This window comes from Cylas formicarius, unplaced genomic scaffold, assembly GCF_029955315.1.
Source record: "Cylas formicarius isolate icCylForm1 unplaced genomic scaffold, icCylForm1.1 PGA_scaffold_8__14_contigs__length_24414737, whole genome shotgun sequence".
NCBI classification, from domain to species: Eukaryota; Metazoa; Arthropoda; class Insecta; order Coleoptera; family Brentidae; genus Cylas; species Cylas formicarius.
Window position 1 is genome coordinate 14,028,758 of NW_026844361.1, and position 15,772 is coordinate 14,044,529.

Sequence of the window (15,772 nt, forward strand, 5' to 3'; positions counted from 1 at the left end):
AATAAGAATATTTAATTTCTTAGAGATTCAAGCGGACGTGAACAATATTTATATAATAGGAACGTTTAGACATGATAAAAATAATAGTGCCATGTAAATGTGCTACGGTTGCGCATTTACATAGTACTATTATTTTCAAGCACACAATCGTGTATGCACAAAGGTTAAACAATTTAATCACGGCCATACCATTTGCGTATACGCAAATTAAGTGTGTTATCGTAAAAACACCGATTGCACTTAATCAATGAATATGTAGACTGGGGCCCTGATATACAATCTGCATGTAAAAAATTAAACGGGGCAGAGAGTAATCGGTAGGTATATGAGAACAGAGTCCTTAAGGGTTGTCTATTGTGCTTGCTAATTTGCAATATTGTAATAATATTTTAGGATAGTGCTTCTAACATACACAAATACTAATAATAATAAAGAACCTTATTGAACGTTCTTTAAGATAGATAACTATCGATTCTATGAAATATATTAAAACAATAAAAAACTTGAAGAAAGCTGTCGAGGAAATGTTTAGTGACACTAGAACTAAACTAGATTAATGGTTGCTGTTTTATTTTTGTAAAAGCGAATTGAAATAAAGAAATTTTATTATTATTATTATTTTTTTTTATTGTACCACAGTATACAGGTTATTTGAATCAAGTATTTTGTTTTTTCCGTGTAATATACAGGGCATTCCATAAGAAGAAAAAATGTTTGGATCCCCCTGTATACGTGAACATAACACGGAAAAAAACTTTCAGTTATACACCCTGGAACTTGTGAAAAAAATTATGGGGTGTGTAATATAATGGATCACCCTGTACCGTGCGTTCAATTTATCTTGATAACATTTTAATTGGATGTAACATTTCCTGACATACAGGCCTATATTTTTTAATGGAACACCCTGTATATTATATATGTGTTATCTTATTCCTATTACAATGACGTGACACACTTTATATTTTAGTACACTCGTTTTTGACAAATCGGCAAAAATAGGAAAGTTTTAGATAATTTCAAAAGCTGCAGTTGAATTGTTGTCCAAGTCATTATTGTTAAAATGGTTTTTCGCGAATTTAGCACCCGTGAAAGGAGTGATATGCTTCAAGTATACTTTCTGAATAATAAAATTGCAACCGCAGCTCGTCGTCAGTATATTAGACTTTATCCACAGATATTTCCAAGGCAGTCAAAGAAATTTGCAGAAAAAGGTAACGTATTAAATGCTAGAAAGGTATGCCGGAATCATAATGAAAACTTTCACAGTTGGCTTCTTCAGAGCTTGACTGAAACTAGTTCTAGGCAACAAAACCCGACGCATGAGGAATCCAGACTTTTTATAAAAAGTACCACCTAATTAATATATTGTTTTTATAAAAATGTATTTACTTATCTAGTTTTTTCCATCCTGTGAGCTTATTTTTTAACAGATTTTTAAAATTTCGGTTTCTTTTCTTCCCACTAATGTGCTATTTGAAAAAAATTAGGTTATCCTAAAAAATTAATGGTTCATTACATTGAATTATGCTATTAGGCAAGTAAAGAAAAGTTTCATTTGCAATTTTTCACATGATGAGGTGACCCGCATTTATTAGCATTTATAATAGTCACAGCCTCCTAGATACAGTTTTCAAAAATTAAATGAAAAAAGAAGAGAAAAACCGTCATATCAACTGTTTGTATGTTATATATTTATCTTGTTTGTACTCTTCCCGACTTCAAAAATGCGTTTTTGTATTTATAAGTGGTCAATAAACGATTATTATTATTATTATTATTATCAACAAGCACCGGTGTGTGTATTCGATTTGAACTAATCTTTTCGATAAAATCGGAATATGTTGATTGATAGGTAGCTCGAGCGATCTTCACTTGTTGAACGTCACCCGTAGTTAGTAAATCACGCTTCGTCAACTTTTTGAAAGAACTTTATTATAAGGAGACTGGAAATTACAACCTAAAAACGGCCTTGGCGATGGTTCCCTTTTTTAGTAGCTCCATGGCTTCCTGGTAATCTTGCAACTTGAAAACTTTAATGCCCAACTTCTCGTAGTCCAAATACCTGCTGCCCATCGCTTCCATGAATCCCACGGCTTTCACGAAGCTATACGGGTTCACGTTGATGGCGAAGATCTTGGCTTCTTTCGCGTAAAGCTGATACGGCGAGACACTAGAAGAGTGAAAAAAAATTTACTCTAAAGTATGTTTCTGAATAGGCGTAGGTAGAAAATTAACCCAAAAAAAAACATACAAATTGGGTAATATTTCAATGGCCTATTAATGTTTCTAATCTAGTGTCAACAGTACGTCATACGTGGTCTTTTATAGTTCGGGATTTTCTTTCGTGCAATAATTTTTTACAACTTTAGACTGGACTAACTCAACAACAATGTATCGATGAACTTAATTCGACTTTTGGAGTTAAAGCACCATCTAGGACCACTGTTTATGGCTAGTTTTCGGTCTTCAGATGTGGTCGTAGTTTTCTTAAGGATTAATTTCGTAAAGGTCGTCCAAAATCCCACAAAAGTTGTTCGTGCACGAGGCACCTCGAAACAAATGGTGGCCTGATATCAAAAACCTTGAATGATATAAATTTTGCTTGAGACCGATTTAAATGTTTGTTGAAAATACTCGAAAAGTGTAAAATGTTAAATAAAACTATTACTAGATTTCGTCAAACTGTCATGCAAGACCATAGCCAAAAGTAGCGCCAACATCTACATTTTGAATAAGAAGATTGAATACAATTGTTGAAAATAAAAATTAAAGCTGTAATCTTTAATATCAAACCTGTGGAGATTCAAATTAACAAAATTCTCAGTTCTCCAAATCTGTGTTAGGTAGGTTTAGAGATATGAAACTTATTATTAGAAGAATTGTTATTTAATGTTTCTGGAATGATATCGTCAAGAGAACCAATATGCCAGCAAAGTCAGCAAGAAGGGGCAATTAATTTCTGTTATGCGAGATTATGCAATAATTATTTATTCCAAATCAAACATTTCGTGGGCAGCTTTACATTCGACAAGAATTTATACGGGTGTTATCTTAAACTTACCTCAAAAAGTAAGTAATATTTTAATATAAGATAAATTACTAACTTACCCTATTTTTTTTGTTAATTGAAATTGTAAGCAAATTATGAAAAAAAAACATAACTTCCATTACTGCCTAAACTAAGCAAAATTTGGATAGAAATTTCTTAAGTATAGTGGATCGTTTTATTTGGCACACGGTGTACATTGAACTTTGCATTACGGAGAAAATCCTTTATTTGATTTACCCAATTGCAATGGGGATCAGAATTCAAAATAAATAAGAACTAAAAGTTCAGATTTTCACGAAAATATATATTTTTTGCATGACAATTGTTTCTACACTTTGTCTTTATCAAATGTAATATTTACAAACTACCTGCTACTACATATACCGAAAAATGACAATAAAACCATAAATAATGTTGTACGAATTTAAGTTTAATAATGGCGAGGTATTTAAATCAAATTGGTCGTTGAAAGTTTCATTTTGTTAATCTCCAGGGCTTTCAATAAATTTAATTTTCTACTTTTTGTGGCTGTATGTAAAATATTAAAATTGTCCTCAAAAATGTGTTTTTCTGTGTTTAAGTGTGCAGTATATTTAGAATCTAGACTATTGTTTTTAAACGCTCTTTTATGTTCGTTAAGATCCACATTTCAACTTGTAGACACCTGATTTTTGAGATTTTGGACATTTCGTTTTATCGTTTTTTAAACATTTTCCTGTTGTGTCGTTAGTTCTGAAAGCGATTTTTAAACCACATTTTGACAAATGTTTTGAAACTTTTTCACTAGGTTCTCCTATGTATGTAATTGTTTTGAATTGTTCGTGTTCTGTATATACTTTCCTGTTGTCTGGATTTGTTTGTTATTTATAATTTTATCTATAATGCACGGATTGTAGCTGTTGATGAGTGCAATTTGATTAATGATATTAATTTCTTTGTTGTAATTTTCTGTTGAAAGTGGCGTATTAAGAAGTCTGTATATAAAAGAGTGAAATGCAGCTATTTTGTTTGTATAAGGGTGTTTTGAGCTGTTACGTATGACTGTGTCCGTGTGTGAAGGTTTATGATAAATGAAAAAATCTAATTTATTTTTCGTTTTCGCATCATGTTATCCTATTCAATGTCGATAGTGAATTTCATACGATTATGTAATGAGTTGATGTAATTTAAAAAATAATTCAATTGTCTGTCCGTTCCAACAAAGCAAGCAAAGACATTATCCACATGTCTATACCACCATAGATCAGAATTATTAAAAAAAAAAATTAACTAAACCTTTGTCTTGTCATGGATAAGATCTTAATTATTAACCAGTTAATTGTCAGTTTGAAAACAGTGTCGGACAATTTAGAGATACCAAATTCAAGGCGAAGTCTATCTGGGGTGTTTATGGGTAGAAAAATAAACCATAAAATTCAACTCTTCTAAATTTCGCCGAGCTATCTTTATTTTGTGCATATCATTATCATTTTTAACCAAATTTACTCTAAAAATAAAAATGACTATTTGAAAGAATATTAAGTGGTCGTATTATTTTCTGAGTTTTTAATTTTATAACATTTTATGAAATTAAAAACGTTTTGCGTATACATTTTATATTTACTTTTATTTAACTACATCACCTGTGTATGATATAGAACGATGATACCACAGGTAAAGGTTTTCATATGATTTAAAAATCAAAATAAAAACCTAAAGAAAAATATTTAATTTTATTTGTTATTTATTTAGTATTAGTTTAGTAATTTAGTTAAAAAATCTGTTAACTGATTGAAATTTAAAATTTGTTAATGTTTTTAAAACATAATCGAAAATGTAGGAATCCACCTTAAAATTCTTGGTTTTTTCTAAAAGCAACAGCTCTAAATTTGATCAATATAATTAAATTATTTTCATTATTTGGAAAGAAGTGAACATTTAAAAGTTTTGAAGGTCGTAAGAAAGCTTCACGACAAAAAGAAACAAAAGGTTTCCCTACGATCCTCGATGACATCAGTATCATTAAAAAATGATACTTGATGCGTTTTACACGTGATTTAAAATATCATGGCGTTTTGCGGCCTACCTATCAAATAAAAAATATTAATAATAAAAAAAATAATAATAATCTACGTTTTTGTTTTTTTTTGTTTGATGTTTTCCACAAACATCATGTTCTTAAGTTTTAACCTTTCGTCAAATTGCCTTATTATATTTTTTAAAGCATCCTTCCTATCCTACGTATCAAATACAAATAAAAATATAAAATACAAATTTTATCTGTCATATTTTATAAATTGAATACCCTGTATTTGATTGTATTTTTCCTTCTGAGATTGAAATATATATGTATTGTATTTTATTGTATTTTTCCTTCTGAAATTGAAATATATATGAGTTGTTATTGTTATTTTTGACAGATTTTGAAATTTGCTGCAAAAATCAAATTAGCCACGATCGCTGTTGTCATGGAAACTGGCGTAGTTAACGATCATTATATATTAAAATGGTATTTCCACAAGCCGAAAAGTTGGCTTAGTCAAAAGAAAAGGAAAGCAAATTCCTTGCAGTGTTAATGAAGAACTTGATATATTTTCAATTTAAGTAAAAATAAAATCCAGAGAATTCTAAAGGCTTCTAAAGACACAAAGACAAAATCTTACAGATGAAGAAAACCAAACAAAGCTGAAAACACAAAGCAGAATATGAGACGAAGTTGAAGCCCTAAAGGTGTATCGAAAACCTACACAAAGTGGTGACCATTTCGAATATCTTTTGCGAAATAAATTTAGAATAATAAAGACGACTTTTAGTAACACATTTTTGATATGTAATATTTTTTTTATTATAAGCAGTAGGTAAGTAATATTAGTTCAAGTGTACGCTATTTCAAAAAAATAACCCTAACAACATATGTATTTAAAATCAAAAGAAAAAATGCAAGGAAATTGGCAAGTAAAGAGTAAAAATAATAATTAACTCTGTAGCAGATCTCATTAAAATAAATAAATCCCATCGAATATTATTACTGCTTAGATACCGTCTGCTGTGTTTTACATGTCATCCACTATGAGTAAGCGTTAATTGTCAATCATTCTCGAATCAAGGTTAAAAAAAATCAAATTGGGTTTCAAAGAAAGAAATCTTACCTGATTCTGCCGTGAGGTGGCGCCACACCAAAGCAGCACAACCTGCCGCCCATATCGAGCAAACTGATAGCGTGCTCGATCGCAGGGCAGAATCCGCTACAATCGATGATGACGTCGAAAAGGTAATCCGGATCGGCTTGTTGGTTTTTCTTCAGCTGATCCGGCGTAATCAAATCGTAACCTGTGTCCAACCTCTCGGTAATCTTTAACCTGCTGGGGGTCGGCTCAGAAACCGTCACCTTTTTGTGTCCCTGCAGATGCAAGACGGATACCCAAAGGTTGCCGATAATGCCAGCGCCCATCACGAGGATCCTCGCTCCTACCGGTACTGGCACGAGCAAGTCCCATCCGTGCGATAGGCATGACATTGGCTCGGTCAGCGCCCCTGTAATTCAATTTTGTCTGTCAGAAAACTGAAACTTGTGGCGGGCGATCGGTACAATACTATTTTACTTAAGCTGTTTAAAATTCTTTAAGGTTCAAATTGCTAAAAAGAAGATCCAAACTAATATTGTACCGGGTGTCTCATTTTGGGCACTTTTGGTGGGTATCTTTTCTGCTCTTTCTTTTTTCCAAAGAAACGGCCTACTGTAATACTTTTTGCAAACCCCCAGCGCCGGCTGTTTATAAATTAAACTTGCTGATGTTTCGCCAATCATCCTGTTGGCTTCTTCAGAACCCAAAAGAAGAAAACTGTTTTCAGCTAAGCTCGGAAGAAGGAGGAATCCAGAAGATTCGTAAATAGCAATACTAATACTAAACTAATGAGGTCGTTAAACTTCGACCAGAAATATAGTGCTTTTACAACAGACGCCGTGATTAACTTTGCCTACTGTTTATTATTCCAAAACCGCAGCCCCTTACCCGTAACCATTCCAGGACCATCCTAGTTACCTATTGGGTAAAGTTATTAACAAAAAATTGTTGTTACTTGAGTTATAAAACAAGGATGGGCCAGGTATATTTCTTTCTTTGTGATATATTTCCTGAGGGTTGACCATTTGTAGCAGTGTTGAATAATCGTTTTTACTGTGCGTTTCGAAAAAGTTATTTTACGAGAATATAACAATGTCCCGTCGAAATCATTTGTCGCTTGATGCAAAAGAGATTGTGAAAAATGAAACTGATAAAACTTTAATTAGTAGGGTATTTATTCAACAAGAAGCTTTAAAAGAAACCTGTCTATTTACAAAAACGCCAATATCGTCGATAAAGGATATTATTAAGAGTGTAGAATTGAAGGGAAACACTAAACGCAGTGATTTTCAAACTCATCGTATAGACAATAGTGATCAAGACCTAATAAGAAGGAAAATATATTGTCTCTGTCAAAGCGAAGTCGTTTGACCACCCTTCGATAATCTCATTCAAAAGCAATTGGTCACTTCCTTATATCTATGAACAGACCATACCTGCGTGAGTTGCATCAATTTTATAAGCTCCTCGTTTAGACTTTATTGCTTATTATTGATATATAATGAACCAATCGAATGCAATCGCCAGGCTTTGAAGAATTTGCCATTCATACATACCCTGCTCTAACGTTAGTGAATCCGGCAATTTGGTCACAGTATGAGCGGGAATGACCGCGTAAGTCGCCCATCCGCCGTTTCTATAAATGCCGATCGTGTTTTGGATTCCTCCCACTTTGCAATAATGCGGATGACCGTTGTGGCAGTGGTCGCAACATCTGCAACCGCTGGAAAAAAAATGCGACTGAATATATCTAGCCAAAATATATACGAGGTGTGCTCTAAAACTAAGGTGACTTTTAAGTCTTATGAATAGGTATTTTTTATTCTTGACCTTTTTGAGCATATCAAGATCATTATTGACGTCATTTAACAGCTCCTTCGAAGCAGTTGCGGAATAAATTTTGCTGATACACGTTTCACGCCCAAAGCTTCGGAAAAGATTGCATGGCACTTCTCTAATAGTGTTTCGCCGATTTTTCAACACCATTTGTTTCACTTCTTCAACGCCTTCAGTTATTGATGTGCTGAAGTGGTCAGAGCGAGGTTTGTCATCGGCCATCTTGGAACAGCTTGTACCACTTATAAACATTTTTTTTTTGCTCAATTTCAAGTGTTTTGCAGTACTGTATTCCATTTTTTAAGCAAAATTTTACGCCAATTCTTTGTTCCATTTTTTTTTTTGAGAGCAGTACGAGCGTACAAAGTACGTCTAACAAACAACATAAAAAAAAACAAAATAAAGTAAACCTTCAAACTCTCTGAAACTGTGAACATATGTTAGGGACATGTGTACCAGCATAAAAAAAAAATTATCGAAGAATGTACGTAGTCTGCCCAATTACGAAAGTCATCTTACTTTCTGAACACACCTCGTATAGTCGTAAACACCTTCAAGAAATCGCTGAGGATGTAATTAATTAGTTTAGTACGTTGTTTGAGTAATCGCGATGGTACTATAATAATAATAATCGACAAATACAATGTTTGTATAGGAAATTGTCAAAAACAATAAAATAAAATAAAATGACGCATAATCCAAAACTGCAAGCGGTAATCTATAAACAAGGAAGGAAAAAGACTAACTAAAGTACTCTTCTACTGAGTACAGGCATTTAATCACAAGATATTCCTTTAACATTTTTTTTAAATGCGCATAAATTAGCACACATTTTTATTTCTTTTGATACGAATTTAAAAAATTTCACACCACTGCTGTGGGATTCTCTAAGTACTATTATATTTTGCATAAGGAACTCTAAATTCGGCTTTAGATCTTGTGTTCACTGAGTGAAAATTAATGTTCAACACAAAACCTGATTTAATTTAAAGCACATAAACACACATTACAAACACTGTTAAAGTGTTAAATCTTTTAAAATAAGTTTTTCAAGAAGTAGATTTTGAAACACCGGCCATACATCTTATAGCCCTAATTCTACTCTCAATATGAGCCTAATAAACACTTAATATTTGTGATTCTGTTATTCAGGTTATGTAATAAATAGATGTTGGCCCCCAATCCCGCTACCAAAGAAGAGCAATGAGTTTTAAAATTCATATTTTTATCTATGAATATTCCAAGAAACTTATGTACCGATCGCAAATCTTCAGTATTTATGTGCAGCTAAAGGTCTCTCTCTACATAAACTTTGCTTTGATTGCTTTGATGTTCCTCCCCTACAGAATGGATTGATTACTACAGAGAAAATGGACAATTCATTTATTGAAATACACGGTGAACAAGTTGAAATCACTATAGAAATGAGCAAATTCGCAATAAAGAGTCTAAAGAGTGGAAAAGCACCAGGTTCTGAAGCTGCTCAAAAATGGAAGGGAAATATTATATACTATTTTCAACTTGTGCATTAATGGAAATCCAGTTCCAGAAGCATGGAAAACAGCTTATATCACTCCAATTTACAAAAAAGGCAATAAGAAGCATTATAAGAATTACAGGGAACTGTCAGTGACTGGTACGATGAGTAGGTTCCGTGCTGGAAGGTCTTGTAGCGGCAACTTATTCTACCTCAAGCAAATCATTGAGAACAAACTGGCCAGAAACAGAGATACACATATAACATTTTTTGGTCTTCAAAAAGCTTCCGATGCGATACCGACAACAAAACTAAAGGACACAAACATTAATCATACACTCATTACTACACTGCAAGATTGGTATAATGGAACACCATTAATAGTCAAGTTAGGGAAATATGTCATTAAGGAATTCTCAGTAAATAAAGGCCTCAGACAGGGATGCTGTGTACCTTTAACTCTGTTTAATATCTATGTGGCTCCAGCCCCAAAGCAATGTAAAAGGAAAATACACGAAATGGGGATTGAACTTAATGAACTTAACTTATTTATACACCTTGCAGTTTGCAGACGATCAAGCAGTAACATCAAATGATAAAGATGATATGCAGTACATGATGCGTAATGCATTAGTAAAACTTGGAGACTTATAGAAAAATATAAAAAAGGGTAGAAGTTGTTGAGATGGATGCAGGGATGGACGGGACAGAGTTCGAAAGGACAGACTCAAAGAAATTGTGGGCATCGAAGGAACCGTTGTAGATGGTATTGCAAGGAAACAAATAATTTGGTATGGACACGAATGCCACATAAAATGGTTCCGGACGCTCGATCAATCACTGCGACGAAGACGGTCCGATGTCAAAAGGAAAACAGTTTAGTTTCCCGTACCGACGATGGAAACCGAATTTTCTTCAAAAATATTACCGACGATACGAAAATGTTAAGCGAGCCAATTATTCGCACCAAACGGTCGACTCGAAGGCATTCGGGAAAACATTTTGCTCTGCGTTCGAGCTCGAGACCACGGCACCCATTATAGGTAACGGGCCATTCCTTAGTCTTCCAAACGATTCATGTGAAAAACCGAATAACGGCGGTCGTGGACGTCGTGGAAAGCTAAAATTCGGAGCTTTCGCTTGGAATGTTTTTTTTTTGACTCGCGATTTTCATTGGTGTGGATCCACGGGAGGAACTTGAAGTGAACGGAACGGCGAACATTGCCGGGTCTTTATAGAAGCACTGGTAAGGAACACCGGAAAAGAGGAAGATCAGAAATCCGAAACAGGACGTAACAAAAGCGACGAGCGCAAAAAACCTGAACACACACACACACACATACACACACACACACACACACACACACACACACACACACACACACACGCACCAGAAGCGCCAAAACCCATAGCATCGTGGCGGAGCTGTTTCCCAAACACCCGCCGCGGAGGAAAAAACACTATGTTAAGTGGCGAAACGACTCCCTTTACTACCAAGGAACTGCAAGACGCGGCAAAGACCTTCAAGATAGGAGAAGCACCCGGCCCAGATGGCATTCCAGCCTTGGTGATCAAGACTGTAGCCCTGGAATACCCGGACATACTCCTGGGCTCCTACAATGCATGTCTTGCAACTGGCACGTTTTGCACGGTTTGGAAGCGGCAGAGATTGGTCCTGTTGGACAAAGGAAAGGGAACCTCAACTCCTTCTTCGTTTAGACCACTCTGCATGCTTGACATCGCTGGGAAACTGCTCCAAAAGCTCATTCAAGGCAGGCTTCGAAACGACATTGACCGTGCTGGAGGTTTTGCTACCAACCAATACGGGTTTCGGAAAGGTAGATCGACGATGATAGAGACTGCAAGAAGAACATGGTCTGGTAGTCTCAAAACTCGCAAAGTATGTTTACTTCTAACATTTGACGTTAAAAATGCCTTTAACAGAGCGAATTGGGGAGATATTCTGAACGCCCTAGAACATAAATTTGATATAAAGCCAGACAATCTGGAAACCTCGACGAAAGGACGCTAATTGTAGAAACGACGGAAGGCCCGCAGGAACACGACATAACGGCCGGCGTACCTCAGGGCTCAATCATGGGGTCCGATCTATGGAACGCAGACTATGACGAGCTGCTGAGGATCCCGCTGCCGCAACAAGTGGAACTTGCGGGCTTTGCGGATGACGTTGCGGCTACAATAGAAGTGGACAGTGTCGAGCAAAACTATTACTTCGGGAGACCACTGACACCATCGAAGCCTGGCTTGAGAAACACCACCTGACACTTGACAAGCAGAAAACAGAGATGGTTGTACTGACTCGACAAAAATGGTTCCCTAAACCATTCACCGTAAACATGGGAGGTACAACTTTGACGTCAACGAGAGCTTTACGCTACCTAGGGGTAATGATAGACGAAAAACTATCTTACCGTGAACACCTTGATAGAGCTAGCAAGACGGTATCCAGCTTATCAAGGATCATGGCCAACACGATGGGACCTCGAACTAAAAAAAGACGAGTCCTCCTCGAAGTAGTTTACTCAGTACTGCTCTACGGAGCAGAGATATGGGCGGACATGCTAAAGCAGAAAACATACAGGCGCAAAATAGCAGCAGTGCAACGGAGAGGCGCTCTTAGGGTTGCCTGTGCATACCGCACCGTCTCGGAAGCTGCAATACTGGTCATTGCGGGAGCAACGTCTATCGACCTATTAGCGTTTGAGAGAGCCAAGCTCTATGACGCTAAAAGGAAACGCGGATAAAAGCGGAAACCCAGCAAGAGTGGCAGGACCGATGGACGACGGGGGAGACGGGCAGATGGACGGAGCGTCTGATTCCGAACATCAATGTCTGGCTTTCTCGGAAACACGGGGACACAGACTTCTATCTGACCCAGCTACTGACGGGACATGGACAGTTCAACGATTATCTTTTTAAGACGGGCTTACACAACACCCTTATGTGTAAGTACTGTCCTGATAAAATTGACGACGCCGAACACACGTTCTTCGAGTGTGCTCGGTGGAAGGACTATAGAAGTAGCACCGAAGAGATCATAGGCGCCACGCTCTCCCCCTCAAGTCTGGTGACGTCTATGATCGAACAGGAAGGAAACTGGTCGGCTTTTGCAACCTACGCACAGCGCCGTCTGAAAGATAAAATTTCAGAAAGGGACCAGTAGCCAGGAGTAGGCGCCGTGGGGCGCAGCATGGACAGGATTGATGTAATGCTAACGCGGTTCCAATCCAGTCCTCCCCGTACCATCTGCGGGGAGAGGGGAAGAGGAATGTTTTTTTAGTGGGTGAAAAACTCTACACTACCGCCTATCGATATCTGCCGCAAGATAGGCGGCAGAGTTTACGATGACGGTGTCTTTTGAAGATTTTTTTTCGTACCTCTTTACAAAAACAAAACACGCACACAAAATCATAATTGACTCGAGCATTCGGCGTTGCGATCGACTTACTCGTTGGGATCCACCGACACCCTGTCTCCCTTTTTCACATTCACAACGTCTGATCCGACGTCGACAACCGTTCCGGAAAATTCGTGACCCAAAGTGACGGTTTGCGCGCTGCAAGGAAACTCTCCCTGCAATTTCTCTGTTACGCGACGATTGACGAACTTAAAGTTATCCTTACGGCGATAATGTGCAGATCCGTGCCGCATATCCCCGCGAAAGCGACCTTGATTAGCACCTGATCGGGATCCGTGATCCTCGGAACGGGAATATCGACCAGTTCCAATTTTTTGCCGCTGCCGCTGAATCTCAGTGCTTCCATATCGATGGGATATTTGGTACTGACGATTGACAGAGAATTATTATTGTAAATAGTGGTAGATAAAACCGATTGAAGGACCTTTGCGTATCGACCAGGTCAACGTAATCTCTCATCTTGTCGTTATGGAATATTGAAACAAAATGTAAGGTATATACGGTGTTAAAACTATTTATTTGGACTTCATTGCCTTTATTTTAAATTATATCTTCTCTAGGGATGCATCTCTAATCGTCATCACGATCATAATGATAAAATTCATAAAACTAACAGCTTGAAGATCGTTCTGTGTGATTGCGTGGTTAGTGGGCCTTGTCATCTGCAACTAGTGGTATTTATTTGATAAAAACTGCATTCTTGAATTTGCTTTTGTACCAGTGTTGCTCTCTACGAACTATTAGTGCTTCTAGGTCTAGGCAAAACCTAAAACCTGATTTAGGTGCGTAAACGTGAACCACGTTTGAGAGAAACTTTTTCCAGTGTCGCATATCAATAATATTAATTTTTTCACTGCCTTTTCCAAAAGTACAATTGAAGAGTCAAAAGAACAAAAGCGACACGTTTTGCAACGCGACAAAAGCAAAGCAAAGCAAAAGCGTGATTAATATTAAGCTCCCTGCAATAGAAATTTCTCATCAAAGGAGGAATGTGCCAGTTGATATTTTATAATTCTATTACATAAAAACTTAATTGATTTGAAAAATTAATGTAAAATATGAGCGAATCTAACAAAAATAAGCTTAGAAAAAACCGCAATGATCTTTCTTTTTTTTTCCACTTTTTCACGTTGCATATATACTTCACATGTAACGGTTATCGCTAATATTTTTATAGCACATCTGTGCAGGGAACTAGAAATATACAGGAGTACTATAAAAATTCAGTTAAACGCGAAATCAAAGTCTCAAAAATATGAGACCTTGACTTTGGGTTCCGACGACATTTTCGGTACTCGATAGAGAAGTCGCTTAATTATGGTGAACGTCAATTGTTGTTTTTGTTTCAATTGTAAATAGTGCTAAATAAAACTGATTTAGTGACCTTCGCGTATCAACTCGACCAACGTAATCGACAATCGTGTATGTATTGAAGCAAATTAAAACTATTTGTTTGAACTTCAACTGCCTTTATTTTAAATTATATCTTCAGCTTTAACATATCTTCAGTCGTTATCAAAATGTGAGCTAGTGGTATCCAGAGGTGCTGAAGGACTTTTGGCTTCTCTGGATTAAAACTGCTTCCTTGAATTTCCCCTTGTAAAAGTGTTGCTCTCTATAAACTATTGTTGCGTCTAACCAAAGTATTCGGTACTTCAACACAGCCAAGGGAAAACGCAAGACCTGGGTTAGGTACGTTGACGATACCTTCATCTGGAACCACACTGAAGATTATACAGCACAACACAAGGTTATCAGAATGAACTTAAGTACATAAAGGATACAGGAAATACCTCTTTCAAAAGGTCCGCGCAACCGTGTAGAACAGAAGCAAATGCTCAGCATCCCATATGTCAGAGGGTTATCCATATATTAGACAATGTCTAAGTCCTCTTAACAAAAATAATCTGCTGGATAAACCCGTAACAAGTCATATGGGGGTGATATTGAACTGATCTAAGAAGGGAATTTGAGGTTTTTGTTATATAAAACCGGTTAGCAGAAAACCAATCCTGCACAGCATGATTATTTAAATTAACAACAGCGTGTCAACAAATATTGTTAATTATATAAATTTGTTCCATTATTAGTATTAAATCCATATAGGGAAAAAAACTATGCGTACTTTCCGAAGCACACAAGTAAAGAGGATAAAATAGAGGGGAAGGCTCCCATTAGTGGCAATGTTAAAAACCGTCCACGAGTTTCAACGCCTCTAGTGAGTCAGTCATAAAAACGGAAAACGCGCGAGACGAAAGGTTCAATTCAATTTAAAGTTTGAAAGGTATAATGTGAAAAAAAAATATGTCGAAATAGTTTTCAATTTTTTTTTATTGAAATATAAATAAAGTGCTGTTATCCATTACAAGCTATTGTGCATTTTCAGTGTAACGCACTACTTTAAACCGCCATGACAGTAGCCTAGTACTTGGACACAAATAATAGATGGCACTCGTAACAGTATAAGCGACCTTCCTATCTTATACTCTTTGCACACAAGCTTGATTATGATTCACGCGTTAGAACCTAGATGGCGCGCAAGGTAATGCTCTAAAAAATAATAAACTGTCTCTGAAACAGTAGTTCTAAATTTATTAACGCACGTTAAAGATTCTAAGGCTGCCGATTAGTTTTGTTAATACGTGAGTGAATGCCCAGAAAGTAAATTCTATTTTCGTTTTGTTTATGTGTACTGATATTAGCAAATTAGCATATTTGGATCCGATCCACACCTCAACAGTAATTTAGTTTTTGCCATATTCTTATTTGGTAGTTTTGTTGTTATTAAATAGACTGTCAATGTTTATTTGTTAGTAGTGTTAAATTTTATATTTATAATGGACTTTTAAGATAGAAGATGCCAA

General features: G+C 36.2%; 1 protein-coding gene across 1 annotated transcript; it reads right to left on the bottom strand.

Moving 5' to 3' along the window:
• Positions 1-1,947: 1,947 nt before the first annotated feature.
• On the bottom strand, positions 1,948-13,257 carry LOC132706296 (uncharacterized). The gene is made up of 5 exons (XM_060677553.1): positions 13,114-13,257; positions 12,939-13,063; positions 7,713-7,879; positions 6,181-6,565; positions 1,948-2,173 (listed from the first exon to the last, which is right to left on the bottom strand). Exons 1-5 carry the CDS (start codon positions 13,252-13,254, stop codon positions 1,954-1,956), a joined length of 1,038 nt encoding a protein of 345 aa, XP_060533536.1. The 5' UTR covers positions 13,255-13,257; the 3' UTR covers positions 1,948-1,953.
• Between the last annotated feature and the right edge of the window lie 2,515 nt (positions 13,258-15,772).

Excerpts from the sequence above, each read along its gene's own strand:
- LOC132706296 (XM_060677553.1), bottom strand. The coding sequence starts at position 13,254 with ATGGAAGCACTGAGATTCAGCGGCAGCGGCAAAAAATTGGAACTGGTC. Across the intron at positions 7,880-12,938 it reads GTGTCGGTGGATCCCAACGA|CGGTTGCAGATGTTGCGACC; the intron begins GTAAGTCGATCG and ends TTTTTTTTCCAG. Across the intron at positions 2,174-6,180 it reads CCACCTCACGGCAGAATCAG|TGTCTCGCCGTATCAGCTTT; the intron begins GTAAGATTTCTT and ends TCACTCTTCTAG.